The following is a 15993-nucleotide window of genomic DNA, read 5'->3' on the forward strand; positions in this document are numbered from 1 at the left end:
TCCTGCCCTCTTCATGTGGTCGGAGCTGGAGAACATGGTCCAGGAGGCTCAGGAGAACCTTCTGTTTATGCCTGCATCTGCCCGCTGAGCTTCAGTGGGGTCACGGCTCTGTCCACCGCAGATTATGTAATGATCTTGAAGAATTGTGCTTATCTTTGGTCAGCAGAAGCAATCAAATTGATTTCATAATTTTTCCAGTCATTTTATACATATTTTTGCCTAGTTTGCTTCAACTCAAAACCTTTCGTCACAATTAAAGTGCTTCAAAATAACACCCCCATGAGGAAAAGTACACAGTTCAGTGTAAGATCATCAACATTATATATGTATATGTATTATATATGTAATTTCAAAATATTAAATAATGAACAAAATCTGGAAATTTCAAAGGATAGACACAAATAATTTGAAATTGTAATCATATCATATCATACATCATCTGATGAAGTGGTGCAAGAAACACAAACGTTCAAATAATTTCATATTATCAACATAAAACTTTTGCTAGTAAGTTGTAGGTTTACTCACAGTGGGAAGAGGAACTTCTAACTATGCATTACACAATTAATACGTATGGTTTCCAAAAAGTACTTGGAAAAGTACAATTTCTTCAAGTTACTCAAATAAATGTACTTTCAACCACAGTACAATAGCCTACATGAGAACATACCATATATTATATATAATTCATATGACATCAAAACTTTGCCTTGAACTTTGCATATGATATGGGCCTAATTCATAACTATGTACAGGAGCCCCACGTGGGGTCACGCGCTTCAACAGTTCGACACAGCTGCATTAGACAAATGAAGAGTGCAGATCATGAAAGAGAATCACGCCCGCTTCGGCCTGACCCAGCTGATGTTTAACTCCGGTGACGTCACACGCGGGGCTCTGACGCGCACGAGGCTGCGGCGAGCGCTATAAAGGCGGCGCGCGCCACTGCCACGACCACTCAGCATCCTCCCGGCCACTCAGCATCCTCCCGGCCACTCAGCATCCTCCCGGCCACTCAGCATCCTCCCGGCATCCCAAACACTGAGCATCCCGACCACTGACCCCTCAGCGTCCCGACCCGCTCCTCACGCACCAACGTCACTTCTCTCCTCACGCCACAAATCAAACCCACAGACGCGCTCTCGACATGAACGGCCACTGCAACGAGACCGTGGACGTCCACCTCAACAACGGCTTCGGCGACCTCATCATCGACACCAAAAAGTCCGCCGTGCGCCGCAGCCACGAGACGTCCCGCAAGGAGAACGAGGACAAGTCGCGGCTGCCGGCCATCGAGGCGGCGTACACGTGCATCCTCCGCGAGCTCGGCGAGGACGCGGACCGGGAGGGGCTGCTCCGGACCCCGCTGCGAGCCGCCAAGGCCATGCAGTTCCTCACCAAGGGCTACCACGAGACCATCTACGGTGAGTCACGCGCGGGGGGCCCGTGCGGAGCGGGTGCGGGGGCCAGGGACGCGTCAGGTTTAGGATTTAAGACCCTGCTCTCCGTGTTGTGAGTCAAGTAATCCACGATTCTACACTAAATTCCTGCTGCTGCTGCTGCTGCTGCTGGTGAAGTGCAGGCCCAGTGCTGTTGTGTCCTTTGGCAAGACACGCCACAGGTTTTGTCCGGAGTCAGGCTGCAGGATGTAGGATGTTGCAGTTTAAATGATATGACAATTGGAATTATTGCAATGACAGTTGGAAGTAAAATAAACAGTGAAATACAGCCCACTCTTATTGTCCTGCAACAGTTCAGTTTAGAAGTCAATATTTCAGTCTTTTCCCGTTACACAGTTGTTAAATGCTGAGTTTAAACAGCATTTTTCAAATCTCTACACTGTGTTTCTCTGTGATTAGATGGGATTATATGAAAGCTTTGGAAACCTCACTAACACTGAGGCGGCTTTGAAAAAATATATTTTTCTTTTTCAAATGTTCAGGGAATGTTGAGTTGTCAATAGTGTCAAATAATGGCCTGGGAAACAATGGAACTGGTTTGTGTTTTACCTTATAATAACATGTTTTGACAGTTTCCATCAGGACATGTCAAAGTATATTTACATAATATATCAGATCTTATTGTCTGTCTGATATTCTAGCGTGCAAGATGAACATTCCTAATGGTCATCTACATCTCGGCATACTTAGACAGGTTCATGAATGAGAGAAAACGTCATTGTAACATCGTAGTCGTGTCCTTTAAGCTGCATTTATTCTGTTTTAGCCCGTCTTCTTGTTGCTTTGTCCTTCAGTCAAGCATCTAGAGAGAGAATCTTGATTCCTTCACTGCTTTTAAGAGGAAATCTCCTAAAGTGAATGTTTGAGCCCATGTGCCAAACGGACACTCTTGAGCTGAGTGTAATCCCATTTCCCCAATCGAATCAAAATCACGCTTTGAACGGTTGCGATTACATGTAGATAATGTATTTTTTCCACTTATGTAATGCCGTCTTGTTGTGCACAGCCTGTCCAAAAAAAAAAAGAGTGAATTCTCAGATCTGAAACAACAACATGGAAAGACAAATCCCGTGGTAATGGAACATGCGTCTCAAATGTGCGCCGCAATCAAAGCTAAAAACTACGAAATATTCAAAGGCGTGACATTCTCTTTCTGTGGCGATTGTTATATTTGGACAGGCAGTGTGTTATCTATTTCCCAGTGTATTATGTGTTTTACTGTTAATATTTCTGTCTCGTCTTATTAAACGTTAAAGCTCCTGGACGTGTTCAAAATGTAGACGTTGACCTCAAGCAAACAAATCGAAGCCGCATTAGCCCGCCAGCGGAAGAACCAATGAATGAATCACTCTGAATTATGTGCGCCGTGTTCGTGGCTTGGTCTCGCCGCTGCTCGTTGCTCAGATTGATTTATGGATTTGTTTGGTGTTTTCCAGACATCTTAAATGACGCTATTTTCGACGAGGACCACAACGAAATGGTGATCGTGAAGGATATCGACATGTTTTCCCTCTGCGAGCATCACCTGGTGCCTTTCTTTGGCAGAGTAAGACAATTTATTGAGTTTATGTACAAGAAATATGTCCCAGTTGTGTGTTATTGTGTCTATAAATGAATGTAAAACGTTAAACAAATAGTCTTAAAATCGTGAATTGCTTTGGATCAACGTAAAATAGTGATGTAGGTTATTTAAACTCAATTTCAGAAACATAAAATTTCTGTTATTGTACTAAACAACAATTTGCTCCTAAAATGTATTTAATAATCATTCATTTATTGTTGATTTATTGTATTTAGATTATTTTTAGCTGTGCCGCTTTAGAGTTTACAGAGCATTTTAGTCTTTGGTGGGGAAAGACTATTTATTTTTACTCAAAAACAGAAGGAAAAACAAAAGGAATGTTAAATCTACTTAAAGGAATGTCACTTTTGAACGTAATCTTAAAATCAATCGTCTTAAAATCCAAATTACTGACCTCGGCGCAACATAAAATAATGAAATGGTAAAGGTGACACTGTATTCAATCAGGGCCACATTGTAATTTCTTTTTGTTTGTTTTATGTTTAATAGATACATGAAATATTAGGTTTTTTGAGTGAATAGTAGACATTTATGTTGAGTTTCCAATATTTAAATCCAAATCACATAATTAATTGAGTTTTGTCACTAGAATTAAATCTATATTGAAGAAAACTTGACAAAACGCGCTTTTTGCGCTCGAACACGCCCTCACACGCCCTCACAGGCCCTCACAGGCCCTCACACGCCCTCACACGCTCTCACACGCCCTCACACGCCCTCACACGCCCTCACACGCCCTCACACGCTCTCACACGCCCTCACACGCCCTCACACGCCCTCACACGCCCTCACACGCCCTCACACGCCCTCACACGCTCTCACACGCCCTCACACGCCCTCACACGCCCTCACACGCCCTCACACGCTCTCACACGCCCTCACACGCTCTCACACGCCCTCACACGCCCTCACACGCCCTCACACGCCCTCACACGCCCTCACACGCCCTCACACGCCCTCACACGCTCTCACACGCTCTCACACGCCCTCACACGCCCTCACAGGCCCTTACACGCCCTCACACGCCCTCACACGCCCTCACACGTCCTCACACGCCCTCACAGGCCCTCACACACCCTCACACGCTCTCACACGCCCTCACACGCCCTCACACGTCCTCACACGCCTTCACACGCCCTCACACGTCCTCACACGTCCTCACACGCCTTCACACGCCCTCACACGCCCTCACACGCCCTCACACACCCTCACACGCCCTCACACGCCCTCACAGGCCCTTACAGGCCCTCACACACCCTCACACGCTCTCACACGCCCTCACACGCCCTCACACGTCCTCACACGCCTTCACACGCCCTCACACGTCCTCACACGTCCTCACACGCCTTCACACGCCCTCACACGCCCTCACACGCCCTCACACGCCCTCACACGCCCTCACACGCCCTCACACGCTTCTGTTGTCCCTTTTCCAGGTTCACATTGGATACATCCCAAACAGAAAAGTGGTTGGACTCAGCAAACTGGCCAGGTAATGTACATTTACACATTTACATATCTACATCACATATCTACATTACAGCTCAAGTCCAGCGCAGCAAAACCTAAAGAAACCTAAAGTTTCCACTTGTAAACAGTTCATTCCTCACTGTCGTTTACATTATATCACTTAAAGGGGATGTATCATGCACAATCCACTTTAATTAGCTTCTTACAATAGTGTTTGCTCATTCATTTCTTACAGAGTTGCATTTAAAAGACAAAGTATTCATTTCACTTGAGTTAATTTTACAACTTCTAAATAATGATCCAGTGTAACTACGTTAAACCATTTATTTTTTTTGCTATTTTTTTATAATTTATTTGAACATAATTCAACAACAACAACAATAAAAAAGAGGAATTAGAGCATATTCATTTCTGAATAATTGTCCCATTTTGTCCATTGTTATTTAAAATTGTCTACCATTTTGTAACCTTCTTGTCTCCATGGAGATGTAGATGCTTTGACCTCATATTAGCATCAAACTTACAGCATCGATTTCCTGCCTTTATTCAATCGCGTGCATTTTTATAGCTCAAAAATACCTCCTCGTAAAGCATGCGTTCTTACTCCGAGCGGTGCCGCCTCTCCACAGAGCTGACCTGTGACCTGACCTGGGTCTATGGAAATGAATACGTTAAATGCCATACTGCGAAACAATTGCATCAAAGTAATAATAATGAAAGTGACAGGAAGTGACATCACACTAAGGACACTCATTCCAGTCAAAGTTTATGCATAAATAATACAAAAAAACAACTTTTTTGACTCTTAACATTAATTCAACAAAATATATTATTATTATTATATTTGTATTTGTCACAACAACAAAAAAAAGTGACAGTTTTGGCCCAGTGTTTGCTGGGTAATTTCCTTGTGTGCTGTCATCAATTACAAACAGGAAGCGAAATTATAAACCCCAAAAAATGTGCTATTTTTTTATCATTTTGAGCACAATTCTAAACATATTTTAACCACATTTCAGTCCAACGAGTCATCCGACCTGTTGGGAGCGCCTTAAAAGCACATCGTCCAGATAACGCACACAAACGGGCCATAACGATGACATTTCCCCTCATCTTGGAGCCCCTGCGGCGCCTGGCATGGGCCCCGTGCAGAGCGACACCCGCCCCCCGCCCGGGCGTGGTAAATGCCTGCGCGGTTACTGCCGGTCCGCCGCGTTCTTCTGTTATCTCGGCGCGTTGGCCCTGAGGCTTAGGGTCTGATCACGGTCCACGAGAGTCCAAACCTCGTCGTGAGAACATCCCTTCACGACTGTGGGAATGACCTTTCCTCCGGTCTTTACTAAAATATCAGCCTGAACTCACAGCGCTAAAACAACGCGCGAGTCCAGGGGCTTTTTCTCTTTTTTTTTCCAGGCAAACTTTGCATTTTTTGCAGACGTAAGCGATATTAATAACTGGCTAAAGAGTCGGGCCGGGTCGTGTCTGTAATCGAGGGATCGTTATTCCAATTACGGTTGAATTAACCTTGATTTTTGTTTCTAGGATTGTGGAAATCTACAGCCGCAGACTTCAAGGTGAGTTTTAGATGTGGCTGTTATAGTTTAGGGAAGATTCAGTTTAGTTTAAAGTCCAGAGTAAATATTATCCAGGCCTAATTATTAATTTACTTTGTAAAATATCAACGACAGCGACAGGGTCATGCAAAAGGAGCAAAAAAAAGAGCAATATTATAGTTATTTATCCCTGTTTTCAGCTTGTGCTTAACGTTTCCATTGAAATTACATTATTTTTGAATTACATTATAATCTGTTTTCAAATTTAATTCATTGAAAACAGATGAATCACTTTGTTAATTATGATACTATTTTGTAATTGTCTTATTCTATCTTGAATTAAATAAAAAGAAATGCATATTACGCTGCAAAAATGGCAAAAGATGTGTCAAATAAAAAAAACAATGTATAAAGTTGAATAAAATGCATATAAATAAATACAATAATATGACCTACAAATATTTTAGGTCAAGATTCACAGTGTAAAATATTGTGTAAAATGTATTTTCTTCTAAAACTAATTTATGAGATTTATGAACATTTTTTAGGCTGTATATTTAGGTTAAATTTAAGTTTATTTTCTTAAATAACTATAATTACGTCATAAGGCGCTGGTACAGCTGGCAGCCCGGTGTAAACGCTCTCTCTTCTTTCTCACACTTATTGTGCTTTATCTCCTATATTTTGTAAATATAGTTAGTATATTTTTTCTATTTTACTGTACGATAGGGAGCGAGCCCACCAGCCCCCCCGCGCCCTCCGGCCGCGCTAAAGTACGGCGTGTCGTCGGTACACGTTTATATACACGTTTATATGAAAGAGGAACTTCACGAACGATCGGGACACGCACTGGAATCGCTTTAAATTAACTTGTTTTGACTTTATTCGGCTGGATTGAGTGTTTTCGTCGTGTCGTTGCGATGTGTCTTGGCTCTGAGTCCCCCGGCTCCGCCCCCCGGCTCCGGCCCCGCCCCCCGGCTCCGGCCCCGCCCCCCGGCTCCGGCCACGCCCCCCGGCTCCGGCCACGCCCCCCGGCTCCGGCCACGCCCCCCGGCCGGCGCCGTACCGCGTTTCCACAAAGGAGGAACTCATGAAACTGCGGAGAACAGTCGTCTTACCCGGAGATCGTCACGTTATCCCGGCGCAATACTGACCTAACCTAATACTGATGTGCAATTCTGTCGTATGTGCAATTACTGTGAAATTCATGTGCAATTCATGTGCAATTACTGTGAAATTCATGTGCAATCTATGTGCTGTCGTGACACATATTCATGTGCAATTACTGTTGGGATCACATGCAATGGTATTTATTTATTTATTTGTCTATGGGAGTTTTTATTTATTTATAGGAGATCTTCTACTAAGTGTTTTTCAGACTTCCTATAAGTGATCTGTTCTTCTGTATCTACCTCTGTATCTACCTGCGTTGCACCAATGAAATTTCCCCATGTGGGACAATAAAGGAATATCTTATCTTATCTTATCTTATCTTAATTATAAAGAAAGATCATATTTGACTCTGGTTCAGTTCCATATTTAGACTTGGTTTATCACTTTTAGTCCTGGCACATTTGATTTCAACAAAAGAAACATTAGAACTCACAAAAATCTCTTTAAATCAACAAAAATCTCTTTAAATCAACAAAAATCTCTGTAAAACTGTGAAACGCTGATGCACTTCTGATGCGCTACACTTAAATACACGGTCAGTACGGTGAGGTGTAAATGTCCTTTTGTCTTCCGTTTAGTGCAAGAGCGTCTGACCAAGCAGATCGCCATGGGGATTTGGGAGGCGCTGCAGCCGCTGGGCGTGGCCGTCGTCATAGAAGCGGCGTGAGTACAAGCGCAACACAAACTGGACAGAATGAGCGGATAAGACCATGATTAGATCTGATTTTTGGCATTTACATGCACAACAGATCACAGCGGATGTTTAGAGTGACTGTTGTTGTTGTTGTTGTTGTCGCCTTTGTTTGTCTGTTTGTCCTTGTCAACACATCAGAATCGTCGTGGTAACTGTTGGTTTTGTGAATTAGCTCTGTTTTATACATAACTGCGTCTGTGTTTGTTAAACTTAGATTAGGTTTTAGAGATTGTTTAACCCGTAATACAAGTAAAATGTCCATGCGGTGGCTGAGTGTGAGAGTCCGACTCGAGAGGGTCTCGGGTTCGAGTCCCGGGTGGTGTGGGGGGGCGTTCTGTGTCCGGGCGGGCTCCAAAACATGCAACAAATGAGTAAATACTTCCAGCTAAAGTCGTCCTGATCAAGACCAGCTCAAGATCTGGTCCCTGGGTAGTGCCCGCTGCCCCTGACGGCATGAGGGGTCTTTGCGCTGTAGGAACCTTTTTCAGTTCCTGGTAGTTTAGTCCCAAAAGAACAGCGGCCACAGTTTAGAAGATGTTGTCAAATCTGTTTTATGTGCAGTTTTACAGAGCTCAAAAGGAGTAACACAAAAGGGAAAATACTTTTGCTTTCCTAATGTATTTAAACGCTTAAACGTTCTAATTTCAAACCCAGTCAGACGTACTTTCAGCCACTGTTTCAGCTGGGATTACAGGGACTTAGTTCTTGGTACTGTTATGTGTACAAAACGCCTATTAAAGAATGGTTCAGGGACAATAAACCGTGCATAATAGTGACTTTCCTGTTGCCAGGCACATGTGCATGGTGATGCGCGGCGTGCAGAAGATCAACAGCCGCACGGTGACCAGCACCATGTTGGGCGTGTACCTGGAGGACCCGAAGACGAGGGAGGAGTTTCTGACCCTGACGCGAGCCTAAACCTGTCCAATCACAGCGTCCGCTCCTCCCACCGCCTCCGTGAAGACCGACGCGGCTCCCGAGGATCCTGCAAACCAAACGAATATGACTGTAATTTGAAACAGGTTTTTCAATAGGAAATCAATCGTTTAGAGGTCAAATCAGCAACTTTCCTCGTCAAGATACTCACAAGCACTTTACACTGCGTTCGTTTGAAGTTTATAGACACTATCTATACCTGCCCATTTCACTTTTCTGTGGGCCAATTACACAGGAGTGTTTACACAGAGCCGCGGCGCGCGGCCAAAACTGCTGGGCTATTTTGTGCCGCGGCTCCTGAAACTGCTGCGCTATTTGACCGCGCTGGGTTAAGGTTAGGGTTAGGGTTAGGGTTAAGGTTAGGGTCAGGGTTAGGGTCAGGGTTAGGGTTAAGGTTAGGGTTAGGGTTAGGGTTAGGGTCAGGGTTAGGGTCAGGGTTAGGGTTAAGGTTAAGGTTAGGGTCAGGGTTAGGGTTAAGGTTAAGGTTAAGGTTAGGGTCAGGGTTAGGGTTAGGGTTAAGGTTAGGATTAGGGTCAGGGTTAGGGTTGAGGTTAGGGTCAGGGTTAGGGTCAGGGTTAGGGTTAAGGTTAGGGTTAGGGTTAGGGTTAGGGTCAGGGTTAAGGTTAGGGTCAGGGTTAGGGTCAGGGTTAGGGTTAAGGTTAGGGTTAGGGTCAGGGTTAGGGTTGAGGTTAGGGTTAGGGTCAGGGTCAGGGTTAAGGTTAGGGTTAGGGTTAGGGTTAGGGTTAAGGTTAGGGTCAGGGTTAGGGTTGAGGTTAGGGTCAGGGTTAGGGTCAGGGTTAGGGTTGAGGTTAGGGTTAGGGTTAGGGTCAGGGTTAGGGTCAGGGTTAGGGTTAAGGTTAGGGTTAGGGTTAGGGTTAGGGTCAGGGTTAGGGTTGAGGTTAGGGTCAGGGTTAGGGTCAGGGTTAGGGTTAGGGTTAAGGTTAGGGTTAGGGTTAGGGTTAGGGTTAGGGTCAGGGTTAGGGTCAGGGTTAGGGTTAAGGTTAGGGTTAGGGTTAGGGTCAGGGTTAGGGTTGAGGTTAGGGTCAGGGTTAGGGTTAAGGTTAGGGTTAGGGTTAGGGTCAGGGTTAAGGTTAGGGTCAGGGTTAGGGTCAGGGTTAGGGTTAAGGTTAGGGTTAGGGTTAGGGTCAGGGTTAGGGTTGAGGTTAGGGTCAGGGTCAGGGTTAGGGTTAGGGTTAGGGTCGGGGGTTAGGGTTAGCCATGAGGCGTTAGGGTTAGGGTCAGGGTTAGGGTTAGGGTTAGCCATGAGGCGTTAGGGTTAGCCATGAGGCGTTAGGGTTAGGGTTAGGGTTAGGGTTAGCCATGAGGCGTTAGGGTTAGGGTTAGGGTTAGCCATGAGGCGTTAGGGTTAGGGTTAGCCATGAGGCGTTAGGGTTAGGGTCAGGGTTAGGGTTAGGGTTAGCCATGAGGCTTTAGGGTTAGCCATGATGCGTTAGGGTTAGGGTTAGGGTTAGCCATGAGGCGTTAGGGTTAGGGTTAGCCATGAGGCTATATGGCCGTGCCGCGGCTTCTGAAACTGCTGGGCTATTTGACCGCACCGCGGCTCTGCAGCCACGGCCCTAACTACACTACAGAGCTCAATGTAAAGTACTTGAATACACACTGTCACACGTCACATCACAAAATGTAGGATCCGACCGCCGTTTTGGGACGGAGCCGTTCAGGAGGACATGTTTTTGTAACTCGTGCCTTGAATCCACATCGTGCGGCCTTAAAACTGTGACTTCTTTTGGAGTGCAACGTTTAAGTTCACGTCTTCGATATTACCTTGTTGTGATGGAGAACGCGCCGGTGCTTTTACAACGTGTTTTGTCGTGCTTTCTCGTCACAAAACTGTATTTAAGCGTGCAACTATGTTTATACGGTCCTTGTAATATACCGTGGGACATTTTTAAGATGTAAACTGTGAAGAGTACAACGTTGTTTCTAAAGGACACAAAGATAATTCGGCTGTAGCAACGGCCACTGTAGCGTGTAATTTAAGGATTTGATTTAATAAATTGGGCTAAAAGGAAAAGTCTACTTTCTCTTCTTTCCTTCTGTTTTTTGGCTTAATAAATGTGGGTTATTCTGGTTTCACATAATACACTGTCCAAACTTCAGTTCACTCATGTAAAACGTAATAAAAATAGACATTACACCATAATAAAAAGACGTGTATAAAGAAAAACATAAAACTGCTAGTTATTTACATAATATAAAGATAGTTTTAATGCTGAGTGGGTCAAAACTTCTACTCAACATAACCATAATATACATGTGTACCATTGGAGTGCACAAGTTACAAAGTAGTACTCAATGTAATTAAGACTCAAGAACAGCTGATAATGCACCAGAAATATAACGTTTTCATCTCACATTGTCAGAAATAAAGAGTAATCAACACATTTACTAAGACTAAAAGAAAGAAATGTGGTGCGACAAATGTCACTTAATTTATTCATAATCCAGCTCTGATCAATCTGATGAAGGAGAGAGAAGTAACTGTCATGCAGTACTTGAGTAGAATCAATATCAACAGTATTATGTGATGTAAATGTACTTATAGTTGTAATGATGTTCAGCACATGCATCACATTGAGTCTCTTCTAATGCAGTGAAACTCACAGAGGACCTAAAGACTGAAACAAACACTGAGCAAACGAGTTTCCTTATCATAAATCATAAATAAATACAAAGTTTACTTGTTTTCAAGGTTTAAAATGATTATACTTGCATTCTATTGTGATTTTAATCCATTGTATCTTTTAATTGTTTCGTAAAGCACTTTTAATTGGGCCAAACACAAATACATTCTGATTCATTCTTGAAAAATGCACATTTTACCATAACTGCTATAAAATACATGCTCATACACATAAAAGCCAACTTAATGTTAGTTGAAAATACTTCTAGTTTTAACGTGATGGCTGCAAATTATACGAATACAACTAAATATGAATGAATAGTCAATGATTTACCGAATATTACACATAATGTTTAATATACTTTTCCACAAATAACTGCTTTGTTTTGAACTAATACAGTTCACGCAGCTTTTCCTTTCTCTTTTTCTTCTTCCAAAGCTTTGCCGAGGGTTTTGGATTTGTGTTCATTCATAACACCAGCCTCCAGGAAAAGTGTCGTAGTGAGCAATATTTTTCCGGCCAACGATGTTCTCAGCTGCTGTTTCCCAACGGAACTGCGCGTCAGAAAGAGTTACCCAGGACCACCCTGTGCTTTCCACGCCGTTAAACCAGTAGCTTACATCACCACCGCCTGACAAGTGTGCTGTGCATGTGCCGCCCGAGCCCTGGGGCCCAACCCGCCCTTTTACATCTCAAATACCACGCACTTTGACCCTGACAGCGCGGCGGCCACGACTGTACGCAATATCCAAACGCGATTATATCAGCGCTAAATCTATTACGAGTGCACATGGCAAGGACTGTTTGACGTGAGCGGCTCCAATGAGGCATAAACAAGTCGAGGCTCTTGTAATGATGGTTTATTCAATCAAAATTAACACTATTTTACACAGGGACAAGTATTTAAAAGCAAATATATACGTCTTTACAAGGTTTGGAAGTGTAAAATGTACAGGTTACATAATAGGAAACGACAGAGCGCACTGCAAAAAAGAAAATCTGTATATATTTAGATAAACGAAAACTTAAATTCTGGATATGTATGAACATTTTAGGGGTTTTGGACTCATTTTTTGATTTATTGTCTTCATGGCCCTCGATTATACGACACGTTTTCAAATGTTTTCAATACATTTGCTCCTTATTACAAGCCACTTTCATCACTGCAACATTTACTTGTGATTAAAAACTAAAATCATCTTATTCCATGACACAGGAAATGAATGAAACAAGATGAATAACGAAGGTCATATTTAAGGTTCAGAAAGTCATTTTAAACCAGACTGGATCCTCCTTTTGGCGGAGCGGCGACGGAACACAACGGCTTAATTTAACGATTTCACATCAAAGGAAAAAAAATATAGTAACAAAAGCGACACTGGGAGAGCGGACGATGGGAAACTTCAGACTAAGCACAGGTTTGTCTCCCACTAATTAAACAGGACCATTTTCTGCTGAGTCCTTCACACAGACGTCTGCTTGTAGTTCTTGGTGTCCAGAACTTTCTTGCCGCACATCGCGCAAATTCCTGAAAAATAGCAAAGAGGATTAGAACGTCTGATGAACAGCGTATGAGCGAATACACATGTGACCCTGTTGTACGATTGCACTTAAAAATGTACAAAAAAAAGGATGGGAGAGCTTGTTTTTGAGAGAACGTGGAGTAAATGATGAGGGAATGAGTGCTGTGTTTGTGCTCCGTTAACGGCAGCGTGGACACGTCACCGGTGCGAGCATTAGTCACATGGTTACCTTTCTTGTAGGCGCAGCCCTGGCAGTAGTGCGATCCGGACTGGTGAACGGAGCTCTTACAGATCCGGCAGATGGCGAAGCCCGACTTGCTGTACGGGTCGAATCTAGAACACGAGAAGGAGACGAGATCGAGTCAAGTGAGGAATATGACTGATGGAGTTCTAGAGTGTCAAGAAAACCCTTTGGAATGACTTGGATTTCTGCATAAATTGGTCATAAAATGTGTTCTGAGCTTCATCCAAGTCACGACAAAAGAAAAACAGTCTTCTCAAACTAATACTGCACAAACAGGATATGTTTTCATGTTTTTATGGAGCACAACATGTAAACCTTCAGTGTTGGGTGGAAAATTAAACTGTAAATGTGTGTACATAGTAAGCCTATTTTGATTCTTATTTCTTATCTTATAGCCTATTTGTATTTGTATTATCCTATAGCAGATTTTTTGTTTTTTATTTTTGACTTACCATATTTTCTGGACTATAAGTTGCACCTTTTTTCATAGTTTGGCCTGGGGTGCGACTTTTATGTTATTTTTTGGCTGGTGCAACTTATACTCCAGAAAATACGGTATATATTTTGACTTTATATAGGTTGTTTTATCATTGTTCAGTGTTTTATGTTGCACCAAATCATCAAAACACGTTCCTATGTTTGCGAATTCTGTTAATTTACAATGGAAATAACCCTTTTCTGATTCTGAACTCCTCGGGTAATGACTTCTCCAAGAACTAATTGGAGCCAGGAGTCCAGTCAACGTGATGAGAATGGATGTGTTGGTTAAAGCTGCCCCGCCCTATAAAAACTCTTCTCGAGAAGCATTGCCTGATGTGAACTGAACAACGCCTCGCACAAAACGACCTCTGAGAAGACCGACGATCAGGAATTGTTGACTTGCATGAAGCTGGAAAGGTCTGAAAAGTGTCTCTAAAAGCCTTGTTCATGTGTCCACGGTAAGACAGAACGTTAGGCACTGTTGCTACTCTAGGCGCAGTCGTCCTGTAAAGATCTAAAGAACCCCAGTGAGAGTGTTTGGGACGAGCTGGAGAAGGCTTTGTGCAGTGGTCACTCTCTCACATCATCAAAACAAGATCTATGTGAGGAATAATGACACACTGGATGGAAATGTTGCAGAAGATTATTGAATGTGTGCTGTGATCAAAGCTAAAGGCGGTCCAACATAATATGAGAGCGTGCAACTATTATTAAGTGTATAACCTGTAACTTACCTGGCTTTCCTTGAAGTCAGGAGTTTGTTTTCATTTAGTTTTCGACCACCACTTTCTGAGAAAAGAAAAAAAATTCAGAACATAATTATAATAAATAGGTACATAGATAGAAAGTGTTGGGAAAAATAGTTTGAAAATGTATTTCGTAACACATTCTGTTACATGGTCATACAAGAGTACTTTTTGAATACTTAGACTAATGCTCATTTAAAAAGACTACACTATTGAAGTTACATCTCTATATGGGCAAAAAGTATAATTTTAATACTATTTTATTGCTGGTTGTTTTTTAAAGTCAAAAGGGAGTCACAACATAGTCTCCTTGGTTATGGGAAACAATGAGTTGCATTATATAACAGTGTAAAAAGCAATAAAGAATGAAAACAGCATTATATTTGCAGCATTGTTTTGTTTTCATCATTAATTTGAGAAGGGAAATCTGAGCCTTCTTTTCGGTTTTCTCACAAAGTGTCCACCACTATTCCCATGATTATAAGAAAGTAACACTGTTCTGTCACCATTTCTGCTGCTAACTTGTAATAGAACAGCCAGTTCGTGTGTTTAAAGTAAGAATACATCAATTAACAGTTTATAAAGTGACAACTACTTCACTCTCACCTGTTGTATTCCGAGCTCCATCCTTCCACGTATCAGGAGTAATCACTTTTCCCAGTTTCTTCTCACCTAAAACCAGTAAAAACGGAAAGTCAGCGTGAGTATAAAGGCAATGTTTGTGATAGAAGGCAAAAGAAAACAAAGGTAGCTAGTTAGCATTAGCCTAACTGCGTAGCTTCTTTAAATATTGCCCTTTATGTTGGTCCGAAAAGCAACACAAAACACATTAACGACATAAATGTAATGCTGGTTGTGATACGCACATTTCTCGCAAACCATTTTTTACGTTTCTTTTAATTACTAAAGGTGTAGACTTAAAAAGAACGCGTTAGCTTGTAGACTCGGGTGAAAAATGTAAACTTCCGGTGTATTTCCCTCCCACTTCCGGTGTGTTTCCCTCCCACCCTTTCAACGTCATATAGCAGCGTTCTCAGCTGACAAAGCAACTGTCAATCAACAACACCGCCTTGTGGTTGGGTCAAATACTTTTGTGAAGTTTGAGGTCGTTAACAGAAGACATTCCGTTTGTAATCTCATGTTTTTACTTTTTCCCCAAGAATCAGACGTGCGGCCGGTTATTCATACGCAATAATGTCATATTCATGTGCATATAACTACTGTAAATAAGAGTGTTTACTTTACCACTATTATTATTAATATTATTTTGTCTTATGTTATCTTATTTTTATTTTATCTTTTTATTTCCCCCCTCTATTCCTTATTAAGAATATGAGAGGTTCTGTCTATAGGAGTTTTGTTTATAAGAGTTGTTCTATTAAGAACAACTCTTCTCTTCCTATAAGGGAACAAGCGGTAGAAAATGGATGGATGGATAAGTTATCTGTTATTGTGCTACTTTTTTTTACACAATAAACTAAATAAAG

The 15993-nt window shown here is 42.4% G+C and overlaps 2 protein-coding genes across 2 annotated transcripts; one reads left to right on the forward strand and one right to left on the reverse strand.

Annotated features, from left to right (window-relative positions):
• Positions 1 to 1118: 1118 nt before the first annotated feature.
• Positions 1119 to 9189, forward strand: gch2 (GTP cyclohydrolase 2). The gene is made up of 6 exons (XM_072456757.1): positions 1119 to 1424; positions 2897 to 3006; positions 4479 to 4534; positions 6055 to 6086; positions 7817 to 7901; positions 8724 to 9189. Exons 1-6 carry the CDS (start codon positions 1148 to 1150, stop codon positions 8848 to 8850), a joined length of 687 nt encoding a protein of 228 aa, XP_072312858.1. The 5' UTR covers positions 1119 to 1147; the 3' UTR covers positions 8851 to 9189.
• A 3171-nt stretch (positions 9190 to 12360) lies between these two features.
• On the reverse strand, positions 12361 to 15470 carry cript (cysteine-rich PDZ-binding protein). Its single transcript, XM_072456759.1, has 5 exons — positions 15373 to 15470; positions 15113 to 15178; positions 14495 to 14549; positions 13266 to 13369; positions 12361 to 13041 (listed from the first exon to the last, which is right to left on the reverse strand). Exons 1-5 carry the CDS (start codon positions 15386 to 15388, stop codon positions 12977 to 12979), a joined length of 306 nt encoding a protein of 101 aa, XP_072312860.1. The 5' UTR covers positions 15389 to 15470; the 3' UTR covers positions 12361 to 12976.
• Between the last annotated feature and the right edge of the window lie 523 nt (positions 15471 to 15993).

The sequence above is a fragment of the Eucyclogobius newberryi genome, unplaced genomic scaffold (assembly GCF_026437365.1).
Source record: "Eucyclogobius newberryi isolate DKJ021-1_F unplaced genomic scaffold, fEucNew1.0.hap1 SCAF_20, whole genome shotgun sequence".
NCBI classification, from domain to species: Eukaryota; Metazoa; Chordata; class Actinopteri; order Gobiiformes; family Gobiidae; genus Eucyclogobius; species Eucyclogobius newberryi.

Bases quoted from the DNA above. Each gene is read 5' to 3' on its own strand.
- cript (XM_072456759.1), bottom strand. The intron at 14,550-15,112 runs GTGAGAGTGAAG...TTCTTTTCTCAG, and splicing joins TGGAGCTCGGAATACAACAG to AAAGTGGTGGTCGAAAACTA. The intron at 13,042-13,265 runs GTAACCATGTGA...GCTATTTTTCAG, and splicing joins GGGCTGCGCCTACAAGAAAG to GAATTTGCGCGATGTGCGGC.
- gch2 (XM_072456757.1), top strand. From the start codon at position 1,148: ATGAACGGCCACTGCAACGAGACCGTGGACGTCCACCTCAACAACGGC. The intron at 1,425-2,896 runs GTGAGTCACGCG...GGTGTTTTCCAG, and splicing joins CTACCACGAGACCATCTACG to ACATCTTAAATGACGCTATT. The intron at 7,902-8,723 runs GTGAGTACAAGC...TCCTGTTGCCAG, and splicing joins GCCGTCGTCATAGAAGCGGC to GCACATGTGCATGGTGATGC.